Here is a 26216-nt window from a genome sequence, read left to right as displayed (position 1 = left end):
CCTATGGGCTCCTCCTGCAGGCTGCGTTTTGTTGGCATATCTCTTGTAAGCTGGCCTTCTTCCATAGGGTTCTGATCAGCAATGGTGGGCATATTGGATTATTCCATTATACTAGGAGACTATTCATTTGGTTGAGAGAAAGGAACTGCTCGATACTGTTGGCTGAGATGTAGGAACTGTACAAAGCAACTGCAAAGGTGACCCCACTGGAGTTTAGGTAGTTTCACTCACTCACTCACCCCTGTTCCGGTGCCGGTCCGGTAGTCGCTGCCATTCGTGCTGTCCCTAGGGGTTTGTGGGGCTGGGGGGCGAAACAGCATGTTTGGGGAGGCCCTTAACACTTCAAATAAATCAATAATACACATTGTCTATTACCAAGACATAAATATACACAGTTTAACACATTTGCACCCCAAAATTCAAATTGGAAAGCATCATACCACCATACATCCAAATTGTTCACAGAATGCCCACTGCTCCTCCATTTCAAAGGAAGAAAATAATCAATCTCCTTCTGACACAACATTTTTTATCCTACATTTCTATTCCGCTCTTCCTCCAAGGAACCCAGAGCAGTGTTCATGGTTACTTATGTCTTCACAACCACCCTGTGAGGCAGGTATGGCTGAGAGAGACATTACTGGCCCAGAGTCACCCAGGGAGATTAATGTTTGAACAGGGATTCGAACCCGGGTCTTCCTGGTCCTAGCCCAACACTCTAATAATAATAATAATAATAATAATAATAAAATAAATAATTCAATTTCTATACCGCCCTTCCAAAAATGGCTCAGGGCAGTTTACAAAGAGAAATAACAAATAAGATGGCTCCCTGTCCCCAAAGGGCTCACATTCTAAAAAGAAACATAAGACTGCAGGTACTGTGCTGGGGGTGGATAGGGCCAGTTACTCTCCCCCTGCTAAATAAAGAGAATCACCATGGTAAAAGGTGCTTCTTTGCCCAGTTAGCAGGGGTACCCAGTTAGCAGGGGTTAGCACTCTAACCAGTGTTCCCTCTAATTTTTTAAATCAAAGAGTGGAATGAGTTTTGTTCTGGGCATCAGTATCAGAGCAGTGTTTGCACATGTGAATTATTATATATAGATTTATGGCACGCACACATGCGCAGACATACACTCTCCATAAACATGGAAGGAAAGAAATGTATTTTATAATTCTATTTGATTTATAAAATTGGTGCTCCTTCCAGGCAGTATTTACTTCATCAAAATAAGTCATCAAAAATATTAAATATAGGAACTTATTAAATACAAGTTCCTATATTGAATATTTTTATGACTTCTATTGATGAAGTAAGTACTGTCTGGGAGGAACACCACCTATCACATAAATGGAATAATGCTGTAAAGTTGTGTGTCCCACTAAATATACTCCAAGTAAGAATCTAACCCCTTTCAACAAAGAAATCATTATTTTAGGAACAACACTTATCAAAAATAATCTAAATATTATCTACAGAGAAGAAAAGCATGTCTTTGTAATGTTATATTTAATTTATTTATTTATTGGATTAACATACTCTTATACCATGCAAAATTCATGTATCTCAGCAGTCCACAACAAAGCAAACAACCAAAGAAAGAGAAAAAGTTAAAACATTAGTTAAAATAAATGACAGCAAATATTAAAACACCAGTTAAAACATAGTAAATGATACAGCAAAACACTGCAACAATTCAATCCTTAAAACCTTTTAAACCATGTTAAAACTATTAAAACAATATTTAATTAAAAGCCTGGGTGAATAATTACATCTTTAAAGACTTTTTAAAAGTTCGCAAATATGTGGAGGCTCTTATTTCAGCGGGGAGTGTGTTCCAAAGATTTGAGGCAGCAGCAGAGAAGGCCCATCCCCAAGTAGCCACCAAATGAGCTGGGGACAACTGCAGACGGGCCTCTCCTGATGATCTCAGTGGGGCGGTTGGGTTCATAACGAAGAAGACGTTCTCCTAAATACCCAGGGCCCAAGCCATTTAGGGCTTTACAGGTTAGAAGAAGCACATTGTGTTTTGCACGAAAACCTATTGGCAGCCAGTGTAGATCTTTCAAAACAAGAGTAATATGGTCTTTCCTAGATGACCCAGAGACCAACATAGCAGCCGCATTCCGTACCAAGGGCAGCCCCACATAGAGTGCATTACAGTAATCGAGTCTGGAGGTTACCAGCTTATGTACCACTGTTTTGAGGTTGTTCATCTCAAGAAACGGACACAGATGGCGCATCAGCCAAAGTTGGTAGAAGGCACTTCTAGCCACTGCCTCAGCCTGGGACACCAGGGAGAGGTTTGTGTCCAGCAGTACCCCCAGACTGCGTACTTCTTCCTTCTGGGGAAGTGTGACCCCATCGGTAATATTATCAATATCCTCCTAAAATTATTTAGTGTAGTTGTCTCTTATATAAACAATCAGCTTTCTTTCCATATTTTGATCTATGAGGACTTCCTGTATATGAAATAGTTTATCTTCACCAAAAGCACTGATAATAACTACACCATTAGACAACTCGCTTTTTAAATTTTTTATTGGTTTTTACATTATCTTACCAATCCTGTTACATCTGATTAAGTAAATATTGACTTCCCGCTCACCAATCTGCGTGATTCATTAGCTATACAAGTCAACCATTGCTATAGTAATTCAAAACATATATCCTACACATTGCAGACTCGATCTTACTCTACCCAACCTGCTATTATAACTAAATTTCAAACCCTGCTTAAAGGTCCATATTAGAAAAATAGTTCTTTAAGTATAGTAAGAATGGTTTCCAATCTTCTTTAAAACATTCCAAGTTTTCATCCCTTATCAGTAAGTTTTGCCATCTCAGCATATTCCAAATTTTTTATCAACCAATCTTCTTTTGAGGGCATTTCATTGTCCTTCCATTTTTGCGCATATACTATTCTGGCTGCCGTGGTTGCATACATTAAAAATGTTAAGTTTCTTCTGGAAAGCTCTCCTTGCGTTATTCTCAGCAGGAAGGATTCTGGCCTCTTAGGAAATGTCATTTTAAAAATTTTCTTCAACTCGTTATATATCATATCCCAAATGGCCTTTGCCTTCCCGCAAGACCACCAGATATGAAAAAAAGTTCCTTCACAATGTCCACATTTCCAACATTTGTTTGGAACATTTCTATACATTAATGCTAATTTTTTGGGTGTCAAATACCACCTGTACATCATCTTATAATAATTTTCTTTTAAAGTATAACATGCAGTGAACTTTAAATCAATTTTCCATAATTTTCCCAAGCTGCTATATCTATATTATGACCCACATCTTGAGCCCATTTTATCATAGTCGTTTTAACCACTTCATCTCTTATCTCTTCCAAAAGCAACGGCTTATACATCTTAGAAACTAATTTTTTATCGTTTTCACACAGCTCCTTCTCAAATCTCGACATTTGATCCTCAAATCCAATTTTAAGATCCTTCTTATAGATTCCATTTAACTGATGGTACTGAAACCAGTTACTAACCAAATTTTGTACTTCGATTAGGTTTTTTAATTTACAGCCCTTCTCTTGGAAACATAACAAATCCCTATAGGTACCCCATTCAGATTGCATATTTGTCTCTTTACGTGCTAAAGCTTCAATCGGGGATAGCCATAATGGAGTTTTAGATTCCAACCATTTTTTATATTTTACCCACACTCTCATTAGACTCCTTTTTACATAGTGATTAAAAAAATCTTTATGCACTTTACTTTTATCGCACCACAGATATGAATGCCATCCAAACCTTCTATCAAATCTTTCCAGATCAAGTATTCTGGGATTTCTTAATGTTATCCATTCTTTTAACCATGTCAAACAAACAGCATCAAAATACAGCCTTAAATCCAGCAGGGTAAGACCACCTCTTTCTTTAGCATCTGTTAAATTTTTAAATTTAATTCTTGGTCTTTTCCCTTGCCAAACAAATTTGGTTATGTCCTTTTGCCATTGCTTGAAACAAGTTAACGTGTTAATTATAGGAATAGTCTGAAAAAGAAACAACATTTTAGGTAAAACATTCATCTTCACAACTGAAATTCTTCCCATTAAAGATAAGTTCATTCTAGTCCATCCTTGCAAGTCAGTTTTTACTGTATTCCATATTTTGATATAACTATTTAAAAACAACAAAGAGTTTTTGTTTGTCAACCAGATACCCAAATATTTAATTTTCTTCTCCACTTTCAGTTCACTTATCTCAAAAAATCTATTAGATTTCTGGTCCATATTTTTTGTCAACACCTTCGTTTTACTCTTATTTATATAAAACCCAGCCAATTGGCCAAATTGTTGTATTTTTTGCAAGAGTCTTCCGATGTTCTCTAATGGATTTTATAGAAAAAACACCACATCATCCGCAAAGGATCTGAGTTTATACTCCTGTTTCCCAACTTTCGGGCCTTGTATTTGGTCATCTTCTCTAATATTTCTACAAAGCACTTCCAGTACTAATATAAAAAGTAATTGGGAAAGTGGACAGCCTTGTCTAGTTCCTTTTAGTATTTTACAATTATCTGATAGTTCCCATTTATAATAATGTTAGCATATTGCTCCGAATATATTGTCTTAATAGCCCTAATAAATTATTACCAACTCCCATTACATCCAGTAGCCTCAACATAAACTGCCAGGAGACATTATCAAATGCTTTCTCTGCATCCAGAAAGATCATAGCTATCTGTTTATCGTTGTGTTTTTTGTAATACTCCAGTACATTCAGAACTGTTCTCACATTATCTCTTAATTGCCGTTTTGACAAAAAGCCTGCTTGATCTTCACGAATAAAAAGTCTTAATACAACCTTCATTCTCCTTGCCAAAATGGCAGCAAAAAGTTTATAATCATTATTTAAGAGTAAGATTGGCCTGTAGTTCTTGACTTGCGTTGAATCTTGATCTGGTTTTGGAATTACTGCAATATTGGCATATTTCCAAGACTCCGGTATAATTCCTCTTTGCAAAATATCATTCATCGTCCATTTCAAAGACTGTAATATTTGATCTGTAAGAGATTTGTAGTACGAAGCTGGTAACCCATCAGGCCCTGGGGCCTTATTACCTTTGTTTTGGTTTATTACTTCTGTTATTTCCATTATTGATATCGGTGCATTCATAATTTCTATATGATCCTTAGAAAGTTTTGGAATATTTTGTGTCTTGAGAAATTTGTTGATTTTTATATCTTCTGCTTTGTTTCCTGTATATAATTCAGAATAGTATCTAAAGAATTCCCTTTTTATTTCCCTTTCATCATAGGAAAGCCCATTTTTGTTGATATCTTGTACTTATTCTTTTTCTCACTTCTAATTTTCCAAGCCAACAACTTGCCTGGTTTGTTTGCAAATTCAAATGACTTTTGCTTCGCATATTTTAAGTTCCATTCAACTTCATTTAATAGTAACATAGAGAGCTGCTGCTGAAGCACTTTAATGACTTGAATAGTCTTCTTCTTGTCCTTAGCCCATAGAAGTTCTCTTTCTTTTATAGAAATTTCCATCAATAATCCCTCTTTTTTCAGTCCCCTTTATTTTTTAAAGTATGCATTTTGTTGTATAAAAAAACCTATCATAACCACTTTTCCTGTATCCCAAACTATTTTAAGGATTAGACAATTCAATGGAACTAACACTAAATGAAATGCAAGAATATCCAAGAACTCATACTACGCATCTTGTTCTTTCTCAAAGAATCACATTTGCTGAATCCAACGTTTTCTTTTCATGTTACAAGCAACAGCGACCTCACATTGTTCCACAAGCAAGCAGCAATCATGTGTAGCAAGCTGCTCCAGCCCAATTTTCTCTAAAAGCATCCTCTTCCCATGTGGAGTTCCCCTCCTTGTCCTCAGGTGGCCTTTTGGCTCCTCCACTGTGATGAGTGGGGAAAGAGGGGCTTTGCAAGCACAGAATGCTTGGAAAGCGGAAAAGAGCTCGGGCAATGTTGGTGGGGGGGGATAGGAATGCGGTTTGATTGGGGGGAAGCAGACATGAGGAGGCAAGAAGGTCAGAAAAGACAGCCAAGAAGGGGGAAGGGCGGGTGGGAGGAGGGATCAAAGAGATATTTGGAATTAGGAAGGAAAGACGGGAGGAGAGAAGAGAGGAAGAGCAAGGGGGAGGGGAGCCCCAAGAGGAAAGTGCTGTGAATGTAGCAATAGGGCACACAGGAGAAGGGCCAGGGGCAGTTGGGGTCCAGAGAGCAGTCCAAACTGCCACCAAAATCTGCGCCCCAAACTCTGACTCCCGAGGAGTCCCACAAGGGGCAGAGAAAGAAAGAAGGAAAACTAGTAAGGAGCTCACAGTAACACCAGAAATAGTAAGGACAAAAAAGAAAAGAGAAATGAGCAGGGAGATGAAGAGGAGGAGGAGGAGGAAGGGGGCAAGGAGAAAGAGAAAGGAAAGGGGGCTGAGCGGGAGGTGAGAGAGGGACCTGAGGACAGCTGCTTGGCTCCATTCGACTGCGGCTCCTGCCTGCTGGTTGTTACTGCCTCCTGCTCCTCCTCCATGACGTGTGTCTGTCTGTCTCCTGTGTGGTGATGGCTCATGTGTGCAAGTGCACGGACACACAGCACAGGCGCAGTCTGAATAAGACAGCCTCCTTGTGGCTTGGGAGCGATACTTGCAGCGGCAGGGGAAAAGATGGCACGGGGGAAATGACATGAAGCAGCCATCCCAAGCGCACGGGGAGACTGTGCGGCTGCTGGAATGGGCTGAGCAGGGAGCCACACCTCTGTGCTCACTCCCTCAGCCGCACAGCTTAGAGCCCCAAGCCGGAAGTTCAGGACAGCAGCGAGACAGAAGTTGCCGTCTCTCTGCCTGCTGCTCCACAGTAAGTGATTGCAGCCGAGGGAAGGAGCCAGCAGCAGCAAGCAAAGTCAGTCTGTCGGACTCGGAGCTTCTCAGACACCCCAATAGTTCACACCGGAACGGGGCGTCTCCCACTGCCCTATGGAGGGCCCTGGCTGCCATCACTCTTTGCTGGATTGTGGAATTGGTGGGGGCAGGTCCAGTGATCCACTTGTGGAACTCTCTGCCACAGGATGTGGTGACAGCCAACAACCTGGATGGCTTTAAGAGGGGTTTGGATGACTTCATGGAGGAGATGTCTATCAATGGCTACTAGTCAGAGGGCTGTGGGCCACCTCTAGCCTCAAGGGTGTGCCTCTGAGTACCAGTTGCAGGGGAGCAATGGCAGGAGAGAGGGCATGCCCTCAACTCCTGCCTGTGGCTTCCAGCGGCATCTGGTGGGCCACTGTGCGAAACAGGATGCTGGACTAGATGGGCCTTGAGCCTGATCCAGCAGGGCTGTTCTTATGTCCTTATGGATGCTGTGAAGGTGGTGCTCCCGCGTTTAGGATAATAGAGACCAATTCCCATCATGCACAGGGTTCCTTCACAGCAACCCATTCAACTTCACAGTTGGTTGGGAAGCCAAATCCAAATTTCCATAGGTCACCTTTCTACACGACACCATTCTTCATGTAATGCCAATCACTGGAGATGGCTTTCATGATTTACTTCCTGTTCTGAAGTCCGCTTTGTCATTGGCTTTATTGCTTGATTTTTGATGCTTGTTTTCTCCCTGCAAGCTATACTATGATTCTTTTTTTCTCTCTCTCTCCTAGCAGGTGATGAGTGGAAAAGCAAGCCTGAAGAAGAAGCATGCGGGTCAGTATTAGTAGAAAGAGCAAGAAATAAAAAGAAAGGACAACAGAGAAAAGCAACAAAAGAAAAGCAGGAAAGGAAGAATGAATCTCATTCTGTTCATGCTGGTGACTGCCAAGAAACACCAATCCAAGAAGAAATACAGAAGGGAAAGCAAAAGAGGAAGCCCCTCTCATGTGAAAAAAGCATTGGTTATAAATTGTGGCTGAAATGTCACTGGAGAATGAAGAGAAGGGAGAAGAAACCATTTAAGTGCTTGGTGTGTAGAAAGAGCTTCAGTCTGAACTCACATCTAAGAGAACACCAAGGAATTCATACAAGAGAGAAACCAATTAAATGCCTAGAGTGTGGAAAGAACTTCAGTCACAGCTCAAATCTTAGGAGACATCAAAGAATTCACACAGGAGAGAAACCATTTAAATGCTTGGAGTGTGGAAAGAGCTTCAGTCGGAACTCAGGTCTTAGGAGTCATCAAATAATCCACACAGAAGAGAAACCATTTAGATGCTTGGAGTGCGGAAAGAGCTTCATTCAGAGCTATAATCTTAGGACACATCTAAGAACCCATACAGGAGAGAAACCATTTAGATGCTTGGAGTGTGGAAAGAGCTTCAGTCACAGCTCAGTTCTTAAGAAGCATGAAAGAATTCACACAGGAGAGAAACCATTTAGATGCTTGGAATGTGGAAAGAGCTTCATTCAGAGCTATAATCTTAGGACACATCAAAGAATCCACACAGGAGAGAAACCATTTAGATGCTTGGAGTGTGGAAAGAGCTTCAGTCAGAGATCAGGTATGAGAAGCCATCAAATAATCCACACAGAAGAGAAACCATTTAGATGCTTGGAGTGTGGAAAGAGCTTCAATAAGAGTGCAAATCTTAGACAACATAAAAAAATTCACGAAGGAAAGAAACCATTTAGATGCTTGGAGTGTGGAAAGAGCTTTATTCAGAACTCACATCTTAGACTACATAAAAAAATTCATACCGGAGAGAAACCATTTAGATGCTTGGAGTGTGGAAAGAGCTTCAATAAGAGCTCAAATCTTAGAATACATCAAAGAATTCACACAGGAGAGAAACCATTTAGATGCTTGGAATGTGGAAAGAGCTTCAATCAGGGTTCACATCTTAGAGAACATCAAAGAATTCACACAGGAGAGAAACCATTTAAATGCCTGGAGTGTGGAAAGAGCTTTATTCAGACCGCACATCTTAGACAACACCAAGTAATGCATACAGGGGAGAAACCATTTACATGCTTGGAGTGTGGAAAGTGCTTCAGTCATCGCTCACTTCTAAGGAACCATCAAATAATCCACACAGGAGAGAAACCATTTATATGCTTGGAGTGTGGAAAGAGCTTCAATCAGGGTTCAGATCTTAGAAAACATCAAAGAATTCACACAGGAGAGAAACCATTTAGATGCTTGGAGTGTGGAAAGAGCTTCAGTCAGAGCTCAAGTCTTAGAGAACATCAAAGAATTCACACAGGAGAGAAACCATTTAAATGCCTGGAGTGTGGAAAGAGCTTCAATCACAGTGCATATCTTAGAAAACATCAAAGAATTCACACAGGAGATAAACCTTTTAAATGCCTGGAGTGTGGAAAGAGCTTTATTCAGAACTCACATCTTAAACAACATCAAAAAATTCATACTGGAGAGAAACCCTTTAGATGCTTGGAGTGTGGAAAGAGCTTCGTTCAGAGCTCAGTTCTTAGAAAACATGAAAGAATTCATACAGGAGAGAAACCATTTTGATGCTTTCAGTGTGGAAAAAGCTTAAGACAAAGAGGACATCTTAAGAATCACCAAGGAATTCACACAGGAGAGAAACCATTTAAATGCCTGGAGTGTGGAAAGAGCTTTAGTCAGAGATCAGTCCTTGCAAAACACCAAGGAATTCACAAAGGAGAAAAATGATACAAATGCCTAGAGTGTGGAAAGAGCTTCAATCCTAGCTCCCACATTACACAAGATGAATGAATTCACACCTGGAAGGATATACATGTTTTTCATGTAGATAGAGCTTCCATCTCCCTTCCTCTTCCCCTTCCAGAAGATGCAGTAGAGGAGAGTGGAGCAGAGACTTTCTAGCCACCCCTCTCCTCTCCCCCACTTCCAAAAGAAGAAGGGCAGGGACAGGGGAGCTGTGGTGGGCAGCAGTGTTCCTTCTCATGTTTAGAATCAGTGAGCGGAAAGGGTTTTTTCATGGGCAGCAGCATCTAGTCAGTGTGCACATAGAACTCTTTCTCGCTTACACACAAACACACACATGAGTTACTGACTATCGTGCAAAGAAAATGTTTGCATGTTGGGAAGGAGGCTACATTTATAATGCTTCTCCCTGTTATTTAGTTTCCAATGTGCCAAGTATGTGGGTTCCTCATACATTCAGTCATGTCAGCTGGCAAAAGTTGTTAATCTCAGCTTTACCATCCCAGTGAGATCTAGACTGGTGATCTCTAGGCTTGACTACTGTAATGCGGTCTACCTGGGGTTGCCTTTGTACGTGACGAGAGTGGTCCTTCTCTTTTGCCCCTCCTAGACTGTGCAGTGCGCAACCCTGTAGACTAGGGCTGCTGATCTTCAGCCCTCCAGCAGATGTTGGCCTTCATTTCCCATAATCCTTGACTGTGGACCACTGTGGCTGGGGGTTATGGGAGTTGTAGTCCAAAAAGAGCTCGGGGGCTTAATTTGAGCAGGCCTGCTATATAGACATTCATGGTTTAACATCTTTGCCATCCTTCAAAAGAGCCCTTAAGACACATTTTTTCAGCCAGGCTTTTTAAAATTTCTCAACTTTTTAAATTTTTAAATTGCTGTTTTTACTCGTTTGTTTTATTTTGTTTTTCTTGTGTTTATTTTTGTAAACTGCCTAGGACCTTTGGAGTTAAGTGGTATATAAAATACATAAATAATAATAAGAGTGAGGAGGCAGGCCTACAGATGGGGTATGCCCATGTCAGTGCCTGCTCCTCTGGTCAATTCCCCTGCCTAGTTTCATAATAAACATATGGCATGTAAAGCTTAGGGAAACGTATGTTATGAGATCATTTGGAATGATTCCATTTTTAAAGGAGGAGCCGACATAGAAACTGAGTTGCTGGTATTTTCACAGTGACAAGTCTGTTCCGTAGCTGAAGTATGTTGGTGCCATTCTCCCCGCTGTGTTTCAAGGCAGTGAACACTCTCCTTGCTGCTCAAGTTAGTTTCTCTGAATGGGAAGTCGACTGGATCCCCCTGGACAGGAAGCCAAAGGACTGGATCCCCCTGGTGCTGCCCAGAGACGGCTGCTCCCAGCGTAGACATCCCCGCCTAGTTCCTCCTCACATCTCCAGGGCCAGAAGGGCCCCTTCTATTGGTCCCAGAGTTCACAGGGCCAGCTGGGAAGGCATGTGGGGATGTTGGGAAAACACATGGGGACACTAGGCATCCCAGATGGCCCATAGGATTTCCCAGCCAGTTCCATGGGCCCCTGTGGTGCCCGAAATGTGGGAAACAGCCAAGGAATGATGACCCACTCTGGGAACAGCTGCCTCCACCTAGCAGCAGGTGGGCACTGCAGATTCATGGGAATGGAGGGTCCGCTGCAGAACCCTAATGGGTACCTTAAAATGAGCCCCTGGTGGTGCAGTGGTAAAAACTGCCGCCCTGTAACCAGAAGGTTACAAGTTCGATCCTGACCAGGGGCTCAAGGTTGACTCAGCCTTCCATCCTTCTGAGGTCGGTAAAATGAGTACCCAGAATGTTGGGGGCAATATGCTAAATCATTGTAAACCACTTAGAGAGCTTCGGCTATAAAGCGGTATATAATTGTAAGTGCTATTGCTATTGCTATTAAAATTAGCAACTATGGGGAAGTCCCAGAATGTCCACCATGGATTTCCAAGAAAAGATATACCTAAGGAAATGTTCTTAAAACAATGCAATAAACTTTCTTTCTCTTTTTTTGTTGTTTACATGCCAAACAATTCTCTCTTATTTATTACTGTATTTAAAAAAATGCATATACCCTGTCTCAATTAGTCCTACAACATTTCTTTTTGCTTATCTCTACAATTTGGCTGCATGCATGTATAATTGAATTTTCATTTCTTGATTTATGATAAGTTTTAAAACATGCCCAATCTGGAAAACAGTTGATGCTGCTGTGAATCTCTCTCTCAAGCCCCACCCGCATCCTTTGCTAGAGCTGGGGTTCCTTGCCTTGGTCCCTAGCTGTGGTTGGATGGTGACTCCAAGCGTCCCCAGCCACAATGGCCTTTGGACTGCAAAGAGCTGCAAGAATTGAGCCACTTCCAAGCAGGGGAATGGGGAGGTTTTGCATCCAGTGGCAAGATACTGACTTTCCTGTCTGCCTGCCCGCCCTGCAAGGGCTTGGCTTCTGAGCTTCCTGCAGCTCAGCATGAAGGACAAGCATGAATGTTCCCCTTTGCTAAGCAGGGTCTTCCCTGGTTTGCATTTGGATGGGAGAGTATATGTGAGCACTTTAATATATCCCCCTTAGGGGATGGGACCATCTTCGATGGTAGAACTTCTGCATGCTTGCATGCAGATGGTCCCGGTTTCAATCCCTGGCATCTCCATGCAGGACTGGAAGGACTGCCTGCAACCTTGGAGATCTGCTACCAGACAGTGTAGACAACACTGAGCTAGATGGACCAATGGCCATCCAAGGAATAGTCTTCCTAGCAGCTTCCTAGGTCATCCTATGACAAAGCTTTTGACAAAGTTCCTCATCAAAGACTCCTGAGGAAACTTAGCTGTCATGGGATAAAGGGACAAGTACATGTGTGGATTGCTAACTGGTTGAAAGACAGGAAACAGAGGGTAGGTATAAATGGAGAGTTTTCACAATGGAGGGAAGTAAGAAGTGGGGTCCCCCAGGGATCTGTACTGGGACTGGTGCTTTTTAATTTAATCATAAATGATCTAGAAGCAGGGGTAAGCAGCGATGTGGCCAAATTTGCAGATGATACCAAACTCTTACGGGTAGTGAAATCCAAAATGGATTGTGGGCAGCTCCAAAAGGATCTTTCCAAACCGGGGGAGTTGGCAACAAAATGGCAAATGCGGTTCAATGTTAGCAAGTGTAAAGTGATGCACATTGGGACGAAAAACCCGAACTTCAAGTATATGCTGATGGGATCCGAGCTGTCGGTGATGGACCAGGAGAGGGATCTTGGGGTCGTGGTGGACAGCTCATTGAAAGTGTCGACTCAATGTGCGGCAGCTGTGAAAAAGGCAAATTCCATGCTAGGGATCATTAGGAAGGGGATTGAAAATAAAACGGCTAACGTTATAATGCCCTTCTACAAAACTATGGTACGACCACACTTGGAGTACTGCGTACAATTCTGGTCACCACATCGTAAACAGGACATTGTTGAACTGGAGAAGGTACAGAAGAGGACAACCAAGATGATCAGGGGGCCTAGAGCACCTTTCTTTTGAGGCAAGACTACAATACCTGGGGCTTTTTAGTTTAGAAAAAAGTCGACTGCAGGGAGACATAATAGAGGTCTATAAAATCATTCATCGTGTGGAGAAAGTGGAGAGAGAGAAATTCTTTTTCCTCTCACACAACACTAGAACCAGGGGTCACTCCATGAAATTGATTGCCAGGAGGTCTAGGACCAATAAATGGAAGTACTTTTTCACACAATGTGTGATCCACTTGTGGAACTCTCTGCCACAGGATGTGGTGACAGCCAACAACCTGGATGGCTTTAAGAGGGGTTTGGATGACATCATGGAGGATGCCTATGAGTACCAGTTGCAGGGCAGTAATGGCAGGAGAGAGGGCATGCCCTCAACTCCTGCCTGTGGCTTCCAGTGGCATCTGGTGGGCCACTGTGTGAAACAGGATGCTGGACTAGATGGGCCTTGGGCCTGATCCAGCAGAGCTGTTCTTATGTTCTTATGTAAGGTCTCCTCCACTGTCTTCATGGGTCAACATGATGCACTGTCTGCCGTCAGCATAACGGCTGTGCTACTACCCTCATCAGAGGGAGTCCTGGCAGCCTTGCACAAACAAGAGCACCTTCACACAATCCCTCCGGTACTCCCTTTTATAAGTGCCACAGTCTCAGAACAGGAATTATGTTGGTGGAAGATGCTGCAGCACATCAGCCGTGGTTTGGGCCCAAGCCATTGGCTGAGATCTTCACTCAATGAGTCAATATTACTACTTGGGAGTTGCTCTAAAAGGGCTGCTAAATTATAGTAAAACTTCCTTTATTAAATTGAGTCAGGATATGTCAGCTATTGTCAGCATCTGACCCCCATGGAAGCCATATTCTTCAAGAACTTAGAAACAGGTTCTGTAACCCTATTTTCATAAACATGTTCTATTTATAGTCCTTATTTCTAACCGTTTGCCAAGCCATAAAAGCAAATAGAACGCTGGCATATTTAAAGTATACATTCTGAATGGCAATGTGACGGTGGGACAGGTTAGGACAGACATTTCATGTAAAAATGGCTTCGTCTCCTGAATTAGCAGCCAAAGCATGGACGAGGCTCGAGATCATTTGTACATTTTTGAATCCTTCCTGTTTGTCTGTTGGTGCTCCCTGGATTCTCTTGGATCTACTCTAAACTTATTTTAGGAACATAGGAAACTGCCATATACTGAGTCAGACCATTGGGCTATCGAGCTCAGTATTCCCTTCACAGACTGGCAGCGGCTTCTCCAAGGTTGCAGGCAGGAATCTCAGTCCTATCTTGGAGAAGCCAGGGAACGAACTTGGAACCTTCTGCTCTTCCCAGAGCGGCTCCATCCCCTGAGGGGAATATCTTGCAGTGCTCACACATCAAATCTCCCATTCAGATGCAACCAGGGCAGATCCTGCTTAGCTAAGGGGACAAGTCAATCTTGCTACCACAAGACCAGCTCTCCTCTCCTTTTGCCTTTCTACCAGCAGGTGGGACCTGCAACAAAATGGAGCACCAGCTCAAATGGAGTGCCCACCTTTAGAAACCTCAGAGTGACCCTATAAGCCCCATGGCCCTTTAGGGCAGTAGCCAAGCTGGCACTGGCCAGGGGTGCAGAGGTTTAGGGGTGCCGTTGGGTTCCCTTCACAGCTGACAGAGGATATGTTTAAAATGAGGTTCAGCACTTCCCTGAACACACTGAATTATTCAAGGTTCCCACCTCCTCCCGTCCCGGGAGAATGAACTAGCCAAACCCCCTTTGGCCCAGAGAGTCAGAGACTTCTACAGCTGCAGCAACGGGGCAAGGAGGTGGTTGGCTCTTTGACGGGTTGAAGCAAGGATCAGGTAGTGGTGTTTTTAAGTAGGAGTAAACGTCCCGAGGTAAAGCCAAAGGGACTAATTGAAGAAGAGCTAAGTGCGGGGTGGTGGGCGGCTAGGGGAAGAGCTTCCCAGGTGGAAGCCCCAGGGGCGAAGAGAGAGCCCGGGTGGCTCCCTGAAAAGAGTAGCTGGCGGGATTCAGAGCTGATAGGGCTCACAATGTAGAGACTGCTGAAGAAAGGCTTCCCATCGCCCAAAGGGACACATGCTTGCCAATAGCAACCATGGAAGATCACTGCTTGCCAACAGGAAACAATTTAAGTTCACCACTTACCATTAGGGAACAATAGGGAGATCTGTTGGAGGTTGTAATTTCCCCATGATGGGTTTTGTGATTAATTAGCAGAGCATTGAAGAAGCTACCCACTCCAAATACAGAGTTAGAATGCAGAATTTAGTTGTTGGAGCTATTTAGAGGAGAGGTGGTCTTGTGGTAGCAAGCATGACTTTCCCCCTGAGGTAAACAGGGACTGCCCTGGCTGTGTATGAATGGGAGACTAGAAGTGTGAGCACTGAAAGAGATTTGTCTCAAGGGATGGAGCCACTCTGGGAAGAGCAGAAGGTTCCATGTTCCTTCCCTGACATCTCCAAGATAGGGCTGAGAGAAATTCCTGCCTGCAACCTTGGAGAAGCCGCTGCCAGTCTGTGAAGACAATACTGAGCTAGATAGATCAATGGTCTGACTCAGTATATGGCAGTTTCCTATGTCCTTAAGACACATGGAGATTCTTGTAGAATTAAAATACTAAGTAGATTTAATGGTGAAGTACACTTTGGATAGGAAAGACCTAATGATACCTAAAGACTACATAATGAATAGGTTTGGAGAGAGAAAGATGTTCCTTTCCCATCTGCTCTCCAAGAGCAAAGGAAGGGATTCTGACTCATCACAGGAAATGCCTGAGTGAGGATTCATATGAGGGGTCATAAAGTAGAGACAGATAGGAACATCTAGGGAGACCCTCACTCACTATCTGTGCTCTTACTGCCCCTAGTGGTCATCAGTCTAGTCGGTGCAAAAGGTCAATGCACTGGAACTCTATCTCCAACAATTCAATTCAGTTTATAACAATCAAAGATCAGCACACAGTTCAAAAATCCTGATACAAGAGTCCCCAAAAGTGAACATCGATACCAGCGAACAAGACGATTTAAGAGCCTGTATGAACCATCTCTGACACACCGTGGGCAGGTCTGAATTGCAGCTCTACAGAATTTGGCCACCAGAGATGAGTGACATTGGTATACTTATCAGAAAGAAATAAGTTTATATAAAACTCATCAGAATTATTTGGATATCTAAAAACAAGAGGAGCAATACATCTCAGACGTAGATCACGATAAAATGAGCCATACAAAAGCACGTGACCTACTGGTTCAACATCGCCATTCCCACAAGGACGCAATTTCTCTGAAAAAAGGAACCCTCCTAAATCTACCCTCTAATACCACAGAGGGTAAGACATCCATCCGGGCTAGCGTCAGGGGCTTCTGGGGGTTGGATATGTCCAATTATACAGAGAGTTGGCTGTTTTTTTGCAAGGGCTTAACTTCTCCAAGCCACCTGTAGCTTGATGGACGACCTAAATGTATCTGGTGTCCCATAGCGATAATACGCTGCTTAAGGATCACTCTGGCATTATCATAGCCTGTGGCGGGGGGAGTTGGCGGGGTAGAATTCTATTGACTGTCCATATACCTTAAATTTTGTTCCCTATTGGCATTCCTAGGTTTTCTATTGTTGGCTATTGGCAAGTAGGCATTCCCTGCTGGCAAGTGGTTTAGTATCACCTTGTTGGGCGATTGAAGATGGGGGAGTTTAACATGAAACAAGGGTTTAAACCCGTGTGCCACTGAAGGGAAGGAAGGAAGGAAGGATGGGGTGGGAAAGAAAAGAAAGGCTTGGGTGGTCTTGTTGGTCATACACTCAGAGTATGTTCAAGGAAGCACTATTCTTAAGTACTGTAATGGTAGTACAGTGCTTCTTCAGATCGTTCAAAACATTTTGCATTATCTTGTCGGAGCCTTATACAGCCCTATAAGGTAGGCGGCGATACTGGCGGCGATAAGGTAGAGGAGAGCTGGTCTTGTGGTAATGATATAACTGATTAAATTAAAAACTAATCTAATCATGCTAAAGTTTAACGTGAAGACAAACATACAATGTGACGAAAAGCTAAGAAGGAATTTCCTTCTTAACCGAAAGCACAACTTAAGTACAACTCAGTTTACACAGGAAATAATGAGAAGATACTGTTATCATGTTTGTTAAACTAAGAGGTTGCTGGCCTACGTGATCAGTAATGTATAAAAGTCTGCTGTAAATGAAGATCGGGGTTCTGGAATTTGGGCGTTAGCCGACCAGAACCTTTGCTTCTGCAGAGCAAATAAAGCCTTTTAAAAACTTATCCGCTGGTGATGTTCTTTGGCTCTCTGACCCAGTAAAAGAACCATTTGGATGGTATAACAAATTGGTGCCGTGACTTGGATTGGGGCCACATTCCTTACACGAGCGTAGGCAAATCCCCACTGGGTGGAAAGATCCCCGGTGATGGGCAGACGAACTAGCTCAGCTGGCGCCTCACCTTTTGTTGAGAAGTGGCCAAGGCTCTACTGTCGTACTGGGACCTTCCACAACGAGGGGCCAGAAAATGGAGAAGTAAGGCAGGAAAACGGTGTAAAGCGCGCTGAGGAGAAGGACGCTCTGGAGCGGGTAAGTAGATTTAAACAAGAGGGGATGAAGTCCCCTGGTGTGGGTTAGAGTCCCAGATTATAGTTCAAGGGTTAAAGTCCTGAGTAACTAAACTACTTGCCAGAAAAGAATGGGAACTGCTCAGAGTAAGAAAAAGAGAAAAGACTGTACTCCGCTACAATGCGTATTAAGGAATTGGATATCCCTAACAGGGGGAGACCCCCTAAGGAGAAAGAAAATGATTAATTTTTGTCACAATTGTTGGCCATACTATGAATTAGAAAATGGGTTAAAATGGCCAGAAGAAGGTTCTGTTGATTATCAAACTATTTTACAATTATTACTGTTTTGTACCAGAACCTCAAAATTTGAGGAACATAGTTATGCACAAGCTTGTATGGAACTTTGGAAAGAGGAGGATATGTTAAAGGCATGTGGGCTATGGAAGACCTCTTTGGTCGCCGTAGGGAAGACGTCCCCTTCAGCCCCACCATGTAAGAAACCTCCGCCTTATGTTTATCCTTGTGAGGCCTATCCCTTTCCTGCACCAGTATATTCCCCATATGGAGACACATCATCCCAGTCCTCTGCTCCTTCTGAATCTGAGCCCGATATACGGCAGACCTTGGGGGAGGGCATAGGTTTGGTTGATATTGGAAGACAGGAGCAAGAACCGTGTGACCTACTTTCGTCGTCTCAGGATTTGCCACAAGATCTACCTCCTCCCCAAGCCCCGGTTTGGTATTCCCCAATAGCAACTCATACAAGAGCTCAGACACAGAATTCAGCCTTGCAATGCCCATTGAGGGGGGAAATAACAGCAGACGGGGAAGTGGCTTTGATACATATGCCTTTCACCTCAGCAGATTTATTAAATTGGAAAAACAATTACCCTTCCCCTTGGAGAAGATCCTATGAAAATGGCAAAGCTGTGGGAATCTATTTTTGAGACTCATAACCCCGCATGGTCAGACATCCGACAGATGTCCCGTAGTCTTTTGACGGGTGAGGAAAGGTGATTAGTGGAAGCTCGTGGCCGTCAGTTGGCCCTTGAGGGAACCAATAAAGATGTATTACAAGCCCAACTTAAATTTCCATCAAAAAATCCCGCATGGGATTATGGAACTATAGGACAAGAAGCTTTAAAGAAATGTCAAGAAATTTATTTAGAGGCTTTAAAAACTTGCATTCCTAAACCGATTAATATGGCTAAGGTACATCAAATTATACAAAAGTCTGAGGAAAATCCTGGTGAATTTCTGGAAAGGTTAGGAACATAGGAAACTGCCATATACTAAGTCAGACCATTGGTCTATCTAGCTCAGTATTGTCTTCACAGACTGGCAGTGGCTTCTCCAAGGTTGCAGGCAGGAATCTCTCTCAGCCCTATCTTGAAGAAGCCAGGGAGGGAACTTGAAACCTTCTGCTCTTCCCAGAGCGGCTCCATCCCCTGAGGGGAATATCTTGCAGTGCTCACACATCAAGTCTCCCATTCAGATGCAACCAGGGCAGACCCTGCTTAGCTATGGGGACAAGTCATGCTTGCTACCACAAGACCAGCTCTCCTCTCCAAAGGTTGGAAAAAGCCTTTGGGCAATATACTCAAATAGACATTAGTAAATTGCAGAAAATGGAAGGACTTACCCTCCCCCTGGCACAATTAATGGATGAGCTGTAGCGGCTGCGGAGGACATTTTAAAGGCAGCAGAGAAATTTACTATGGGAGGTGCCTTAACTCTTTTTCTTTCTCATCAAGTTCTTACTATTTTGGACACTAAAGCTAGTCAGTGGATAACATCTGCTAGACTACTTAAATATCAAGCTGCTCTCATTTCTAATGATCAGGTTCATTTACAAGTTCATAATATTCTTAACCCAGCAACCCTTATACCTTTTTCAAATGCCCCTTTGTCCCATAGTTGTGAGGACGTAATGGATGAACAGTATTCTAGCCATCCTGATCTCCAAGATGTGCCACTCTCGCATCCAGAGGTTGAATTTTTTGTGGATGGCAGCAGTTATATGGATCAAGGAAAAAGGAAGGCAGGGTATGCTGTGGTCATGTTGGATGAAGTAGTTGAAGCCCAACCCCTTGCCCCTGGCACGAGTGCTCAGTTAGCTGAACTTATAGCCTTAACAAAGGCTCTCGAATTGGCAAAGGGTTGGCGGGCTAATATTTTTACAGATTCAAAATATGGCTTCAGTGTGCTCCACCCTCATGGGGCCTTGTGGAGGGAACGGGGATTCTTAACAGCTGTGGGAGAGCCTGTTAAATATGGTTGCCAGATTCACCACCTTCTCCAAGCTGTTCATTTGCCAACTGCGGTGTCTGTGATTCATTGTAAAGGACACCAAGCAGGTAAATCTAAGGAGGCGGAAGGGAATCGGAAGGCTGATGTTGCAGCCAAACAGGCTGCTAAACTCCCAATCACATCACTGGCTCCCTTGATACCGGCAATACCTGCCCCGCTTGATATCCCCGCACCCACTTATTCCAAGGAGAATCTTATTCAGATCCAGAATCATTCTTCTGATTGGCAATTGCAGGATGGGTGGTGGACAGACTCAGCTGGCATTCGTTTTCCGCCCTATCAGTTGCTTGGTGCTTTATGTTACTATTTAGCAATAGCAATAGCACTTACATTTATATACCGCTCTATAGCCGGAGCTCTCTAAGCGGTTTACAATGATTTAGCATATTGCCCCCAACATTCTGGGTACTCATTTTACCGACCTCGGAAGGATGGAAGGCTGAGTCAACCTTGAGCCCCTGGTCAGGATCGAACTTGTAACCTTCTGGTTACAGGGCGGCAGTTTTACCACTGCGCCACCAGGGGCTCACTCAACTCATCTTGGTGCTACTAAACTTACCGCTCTCCTGAAACGTGTTTTATATCACCCTAAGTTGGCTTCCTTAGCCACAAATGTTAGTCAGGCTTGTTCAGTTTGTGCCCGTAATAATCCTAAACAGGGCCCGAAGCCGCCTCCTGGACATATTAGAAGGGGTGGGCACCTGGGAGATGCCTGGCAAAATTGACTTTTCAGAGCTCCCACGCTCTAATGGCTATCGGTATCTTTTAGTACTAGTAGATACTTTTTCTGGCTGGCTTGAATGTTTTCCTTGCCGTACCTCAAGGAGTCAGGAAGTTGTGAAACATCTTTTAAATGACATTATTCCACGATTTTCCTTGCCTCGCCATCTTGATTCGGATCAAGGACTGCACTTTGTAGGAGAAGTGGTTCAACAGGTGGCAAAAGCCTTTGGAATTCAGTGGCATTTACATGCCCCATGGCATCCCTAAAGTTCGGCTCTTGTGGAATCTAGTAATAATATATGAAAGACTCATTTGCGCAAATTGTGTCAAGAACTTCAGCTCAAATGGCCAGAGGCACTCCCCATTGCTCTTTTCCGTTCAAGGATTACTCCATGGGGCCGCATGGGGCTTAGTCCATTTGAAGTTATGTATGGTCGGGTCTGCCCTATGTTGACAGCCAAGAATGTCTGTGATTTAACTCAGATGGGGGAAGAGAATGTATATAAATATATACAAGGTACTGCTGCGTCTATACTTTCTCTTTCTAGATATTTGAAAGACATAACCGGAACCATTGAAGGGCCCCATTCATAAATTTGTTCCAGGAAATTGAAAAATGGAAGAAGAAACCCCTTGAAAATCGATGGGACGGTCCGTTTTTGGTCTTACTTACAACTGATACTGTGATTAAAGTTCAAGGCAATAAGACCTGGATACATCATACACAGGTAAAATTGGCACCCAAGGAGGCTCAGGAAAAGTGGACAGTCAAACAAGGACCAGGATTGAAATTAACTATTCGAAAAACCTCATCAGATAGTAAACAATACCCCTGGAATTTGGCGGAAAAAGAGGCACATGAAGAAGCATTGGAAGTAGCCAAAGATTTTGATAATTCATTTCCTTCACAGGTGGCTTGAAATAAATAGATGGACATAGAGTTAGAATACTGATAGTGAAAATTGGTGTTGTTTGTAATTCTGAAATAAGAGATGAAGGTAATTTTTGTAGTAGGGGTGATTTTTATCTTAAGAATTTTTTTAATAGAGGGAGTAAAACACCCACATGTAAAAATTCTGCAGACTATTGTTGTTACAACTCTTAAAGAATGTTGGATCTGTACACATGCAGATCTATATTCAGAAGAAAAGACTGCCCTGGTAAGCGGGCCAGTGCCATTAGAATGGTGGATACGAAAACCTAAAATGGGATGGGCTCTGGTTTGGATTTCAAATACAGATTTTGCTTGGAGACCTACCAGAATGGAGGAAAAAAAAACATATATGGACATTTTCAAGGTATTGGGAAAGGAATTGGTACTCTAGGGGTGTACCTGAGTTTTTTGTAGAATCTATAATGATACACCCTATATGTATAGAAAATGCGAATGGTATGGGAAAATATTTAGGAGCTATCCCCCATCAATTTTGTGCTCATACTTTAGAATTCTCCACAGAGGATGGAAAATGGTGGTCAATGGATAATCAACATAGGGCAGAATGTGATGGTGCTAATTTAAATGTGGAAAATTATTTTTCTATCCAAGGAAAAAATGCACCGGTAGTTTATTTAAATTTTACTCAAGAAGGATAGTTTAATGAGTCACAGGGTATTTGGAATCATGCACTTTATTATCATGAACAATTAGGACAAGTAAAGATTATAAAACATGTAAAAATATTACATATAGGTGGAATCAGCCTTTATATTATGTGTGGCAAAGTATTGCTTGTGCTTTTCAAAGAGATAGTGAACAGACAAATGGTTGGTTTACACAATCTAAGGAATATGATTTACCCTTACAATGTAATAAATTATTAGATTCTCAGGATCGACAGGCAGGATCCACAAAAAACAAAAGAGGATTCGGGGAATTTTCTTACTCTAATAATAAATGACCCCGGGATATATTGGGTATGTGGACGAGCTGTGTATAAAGCCCTACCTCCTGGATGGAGTGGTTGGTGTGCACCATCATATATAGCTCCTAATATAGATGTGTATAACCACCTGAATGAATCAAAAGTGGTCAATCTGGGTAGTTTTGTTCATCGGATAAAAAGTGGGGAGAAAGCAACTTTAAGAAACCCAATAGTGGAAAGAAATACAGGGTTCCATAGAGCATGGAGGGCTATAATTCCAGCTCTGGGGATAGTAGAAATGGAAAAAGCAATAATTAATATTTCAAAAGAAATGGAAGCAGAATTTAATGCTACACTTATAACTCTTTTGGATTTACAAGAAGTTAGTTCTTTGTCATCCATGGTTATACAAAATCGGAAAGCCTTGGATATTTTAGACGCACAACAAGGAGGAGCTTGTACCTTAATTGGGGAAAAATGCTGTTATTATGTAAATAAAGAAAAGCAAATAATAGAAAAAGCTCAGGAATTGAAAGATACCTTAAGGGTGGTTTATAGCATTTCTCAACAAAAATCTCTGGAATTTTGGGATTGGCTAACAAGTTGGATGCCAGATTGGGAATTGTGGGTTTAAAAGTGATGTTGTTCTTTTTACCTATAATTTGTATTTCAATAATTGTTTGTTGTTGTATACAATGGGTCCCATATTGTTTAAACTGGATACTAATATGTTTTAAAAGGTAATCTGTATCCCGGGTGCGATATTATCGTACTAGAAGAGGCTAAGGAATTAGCCCTTACTAAAGAAAGGGTGGAATTGATATAACTGATTAAATTAAAAACTAATCTAATCATGCTAAAGTTTAACGCGAAGACAAACATACAATGTGACGAAAAGCTAAGAAGGAATTTCCTTCTTAACCGAAACTGCAACTTAAGTACAACTAAGTTTACACAGGAAATAATGAGAAGATTTATTTATTTTACATCCTCTCTAATAAAAGCCTTGGTGTCCGTCCATGGACACCAAGGCGTGTGTCCGTGGCTCCCTCGGCTGTTCTGGGCATGCGCGGAGCGCATGCCCAGAACTGACTGAGGGAGACACGACCGCCAGCAACCGGCGGCCATGTTGGGCGGCCAGAAGCGGCCGCCCCGAAAAAGCCGGGTAAGCGGCGGCGGGGGAAACTGGCAGAGGCGGCGGCAAAGCTGCCGCCTTGGCCAGAGGACGTGGCGCGGCCGAGGCGGCGGCGGAGCCATGGCTGAGGCCTGGCTGCGCCGCCGAAGCCAGGCGGGGGGAAGAGGCGGCGGGAGAAGCCGGCCGAGGCGGTGGCAGAGCCACCGCCGAGGCCTGGCGGCGCCGCCGGAGCTGGGCGGGGGGGGAAATGTGGGGCCCTTGCCCGGCCGGGGAGACCAGCCGCGGCATGGAGGCTGCCAGCGGCGGCAACAGTTGGTGGTTGTGGGGCCAGACGCGGAGGCAAGTCGGGGGGGGAGTTCCTAGCACCCGTTATTTCAATGGGCCTGAAAACACTAGTATTACATGATACTGTTATCATGTTTGTTAAACTAAGAGGTTGCTTGCCTATGTGATCTGTAATGTATAAAAGTGAAGTCTGTTGTAAATGAAGATTGGGGTTCTGGAATTTGCGCGTTAGCTGACCAGAACCTTTGCTTCTGCAGAGCAAATAAATCCTTTTTAAAACTTCTCCACTGGTTATGTTCTTTGGCTCGCTGACCCAGTAAAAGAACCATTTGGATGGTATAACAGTAGCAAACAAGACTTGTCCCCTTCGCTTAGCAGGGTCTGCCCTGGTTGCATTTGAACCCGTTGGCCCAATGGTGGCTCCGGGCCTGATGCTCCCTCTTCTGACTGTGTTCTGCCACCCACCCACCTCCACCCTCAAATATATATTAGGCTCGATTAAGAAACATCCAGATGTTGAAGATGAAAACAGGGCTATGGGGAATTCCCTTGCAGTGAGGATCTGGAGTGCATGCCAACAACGCACCTCAGGACAGAACCAGGGGGGAACAAGGCAAGAGGCAGGAATTCAACAGGCAAAGCCCATCCAAGTGCTTCCACGTGGGAAACTGTATCTGTTGCATTTCTACCTCTCGCGTAGATGGTACCCTGGTGGTGGTGGCGGGGGCGGTGGGGGTGGTGGCAGGGGAGTAACTATAATAGGGCAATGGGGAGACAGTTGTCTGGGGGCCCACTGCCTTGGGTGGGACTCCAGAGGAAAATCACATGACTGACTCCCCCAGCTGCGCACCCGTCTGGGCTTCCTTTAGTTAGGAACATAGAAAACTGCCATATACTGAGTCAGACCATTGGTCCATCTAGCTCAATATTGTCTTCACAGACTGGCAGCGGCTTCTCCAAGGTTTTAGGCAGGAATCTCTCTCAGCCCTATCTTGGAGATGCTGCCAGGGAGGGAACTTGGAACCTTCTGCTCTTCCCAGAGTGGCTTCATCCCCCTCAACTTGCAGTGCTCACACATCAAGTCTCCCATTCGTATGCAACCAGGGCAGACCCTGCTTAGCTATGGGGACAAGTCATGCTTGCTCCCACAAGACCAGCTGTATTCATCCTCCGAAACTGATGTGAATGTTAAGACCTGGAGCTACCAGAACAGCATGTCTTTCTCTAGTACCATTAATACTATTCAGCCTCACTTAATATTTCTTGACTTCATGAACTGCGCTGGGGGGGGGGTGCATTTTAAAATCTTGTCTCTGGGCCCACTCCAACCTTGCTAACCCCTGGCTACACTCCTGGGTGGGGGGGTGTTTCAGTCCAGCGTCATAGTCCTGGTAAGGAATGAGAGTTAACAAGTCTTTTTATTTATTTATTATTATTTATTACATTTCTATCCCGATGTGAACATTGTTTTCTCTTCTGAAAGGAAAGGGTGGGAGGAAGCCCCGCCACCTTGACTGCCAACTGTGATGCCAGCAAAGAGTTAAGGTGAGAGAGATGTGAATCCTAGAGAGGGCAAAAAGGATCGTGATTGGCCACACTCTCTTCCTGTCCCACCCCCTTCCCTGGGGAAGACTCAAGGAGGACTCCGGGATCATTTGCGCGCCCCCCACCCCCGCGGTATGTTTATTTGGAGGATGATGAAGGGCAAGGAATCGAGGGAGGAGGGAGTGGGTGGAACCTGGGGGGGGGGAAAGCAAAGTCCAGGAAGTGAGTGGGGGGAGAAGAAAGTCACCCCCCCCCCGCCCATTTCAGTTCATGGGGAGGTGGTGGCCTGTGTGGGGCTGATGATCCCTCTGCAGTTCCTCCCAAGCCAAGACAAGCTTCTTTGCAAAAGGAGGAGGCTTTGAGGAGACAGAAGCCAGTTTTCCAGCTGCTTGCCCTCAATAGCTTTGCAGGGCCCTAACGGGAAAAACAGACAGTGGTCCCTGGAGGAGGAGGGGAGGAAAGTGGGAGAAGCAGATCTGTCTGGAATATTTGGGGAGGAAAGAGGGGTGGGGGAGAGAAGGCTGTTGTGGGCAGTGGGGGACACACAGCCAGCCTTTTGGGGAGGAGGCTCTGCATTGGTCTGTGACTTGCAAAGGAAGGAACCTCCTTCCATCCTGCAGGGGTCCTTTATATTTGGTGCCTTTCCTAAAAAGGGA

The 26216-nt window shown here is 43.7% G+C and overlaps 2 protein-coding genes across 2 annotated transcripts in view; both read left to right on the top strand.

The window, feature by feature from the left end:
- Positions 1 to 11651, top strand: part of LOC128347454 (oocyte zinc finger protein XlCOF6-like) — a 52772-nt gene extending 41121 nt beyond the window's left edge. The window contains exon 6 of the mRNA XM_053302156.1: positions 7646 to 11651. Coding sequence (XP_053158131.1) covers positions 7646 to 9450 — 1805 coding nt within the window. The 3' untranslated portion in view covers positions 9451 to 11651. The remainder of the gene's footprint in view (positions 1 to 7645) is intronic.
- LOC128347578 (zinc finger protein 721-like) overlaps positions 1 to 26216 on the top strand; it is a 79096-nt gene that overhangs the window by 7590 nt on the left and 45290 nt on the right. The gene's annotated exons all lie outside the window — the stretch shown is intronic.

The sequence above is a fragment of the Hemicordylus capensis genome, chromosome 2, assembly GCF_027244095.1.
Source record: "Hemicordylus capensis ecotype Gifberg chromosome 2, rHemCap1.1.pri, whole genome shotgun sequence".
Lineage (NCBI taxonomy): Eukaryota > Metazoa > Chordata > Lepidosauria > Squamata > Cordylidae > Hemicordylus > Hemicordylus capensis.
This window is presented reverse-complemented; position numbering and strand designations above follow the sequence as displayed.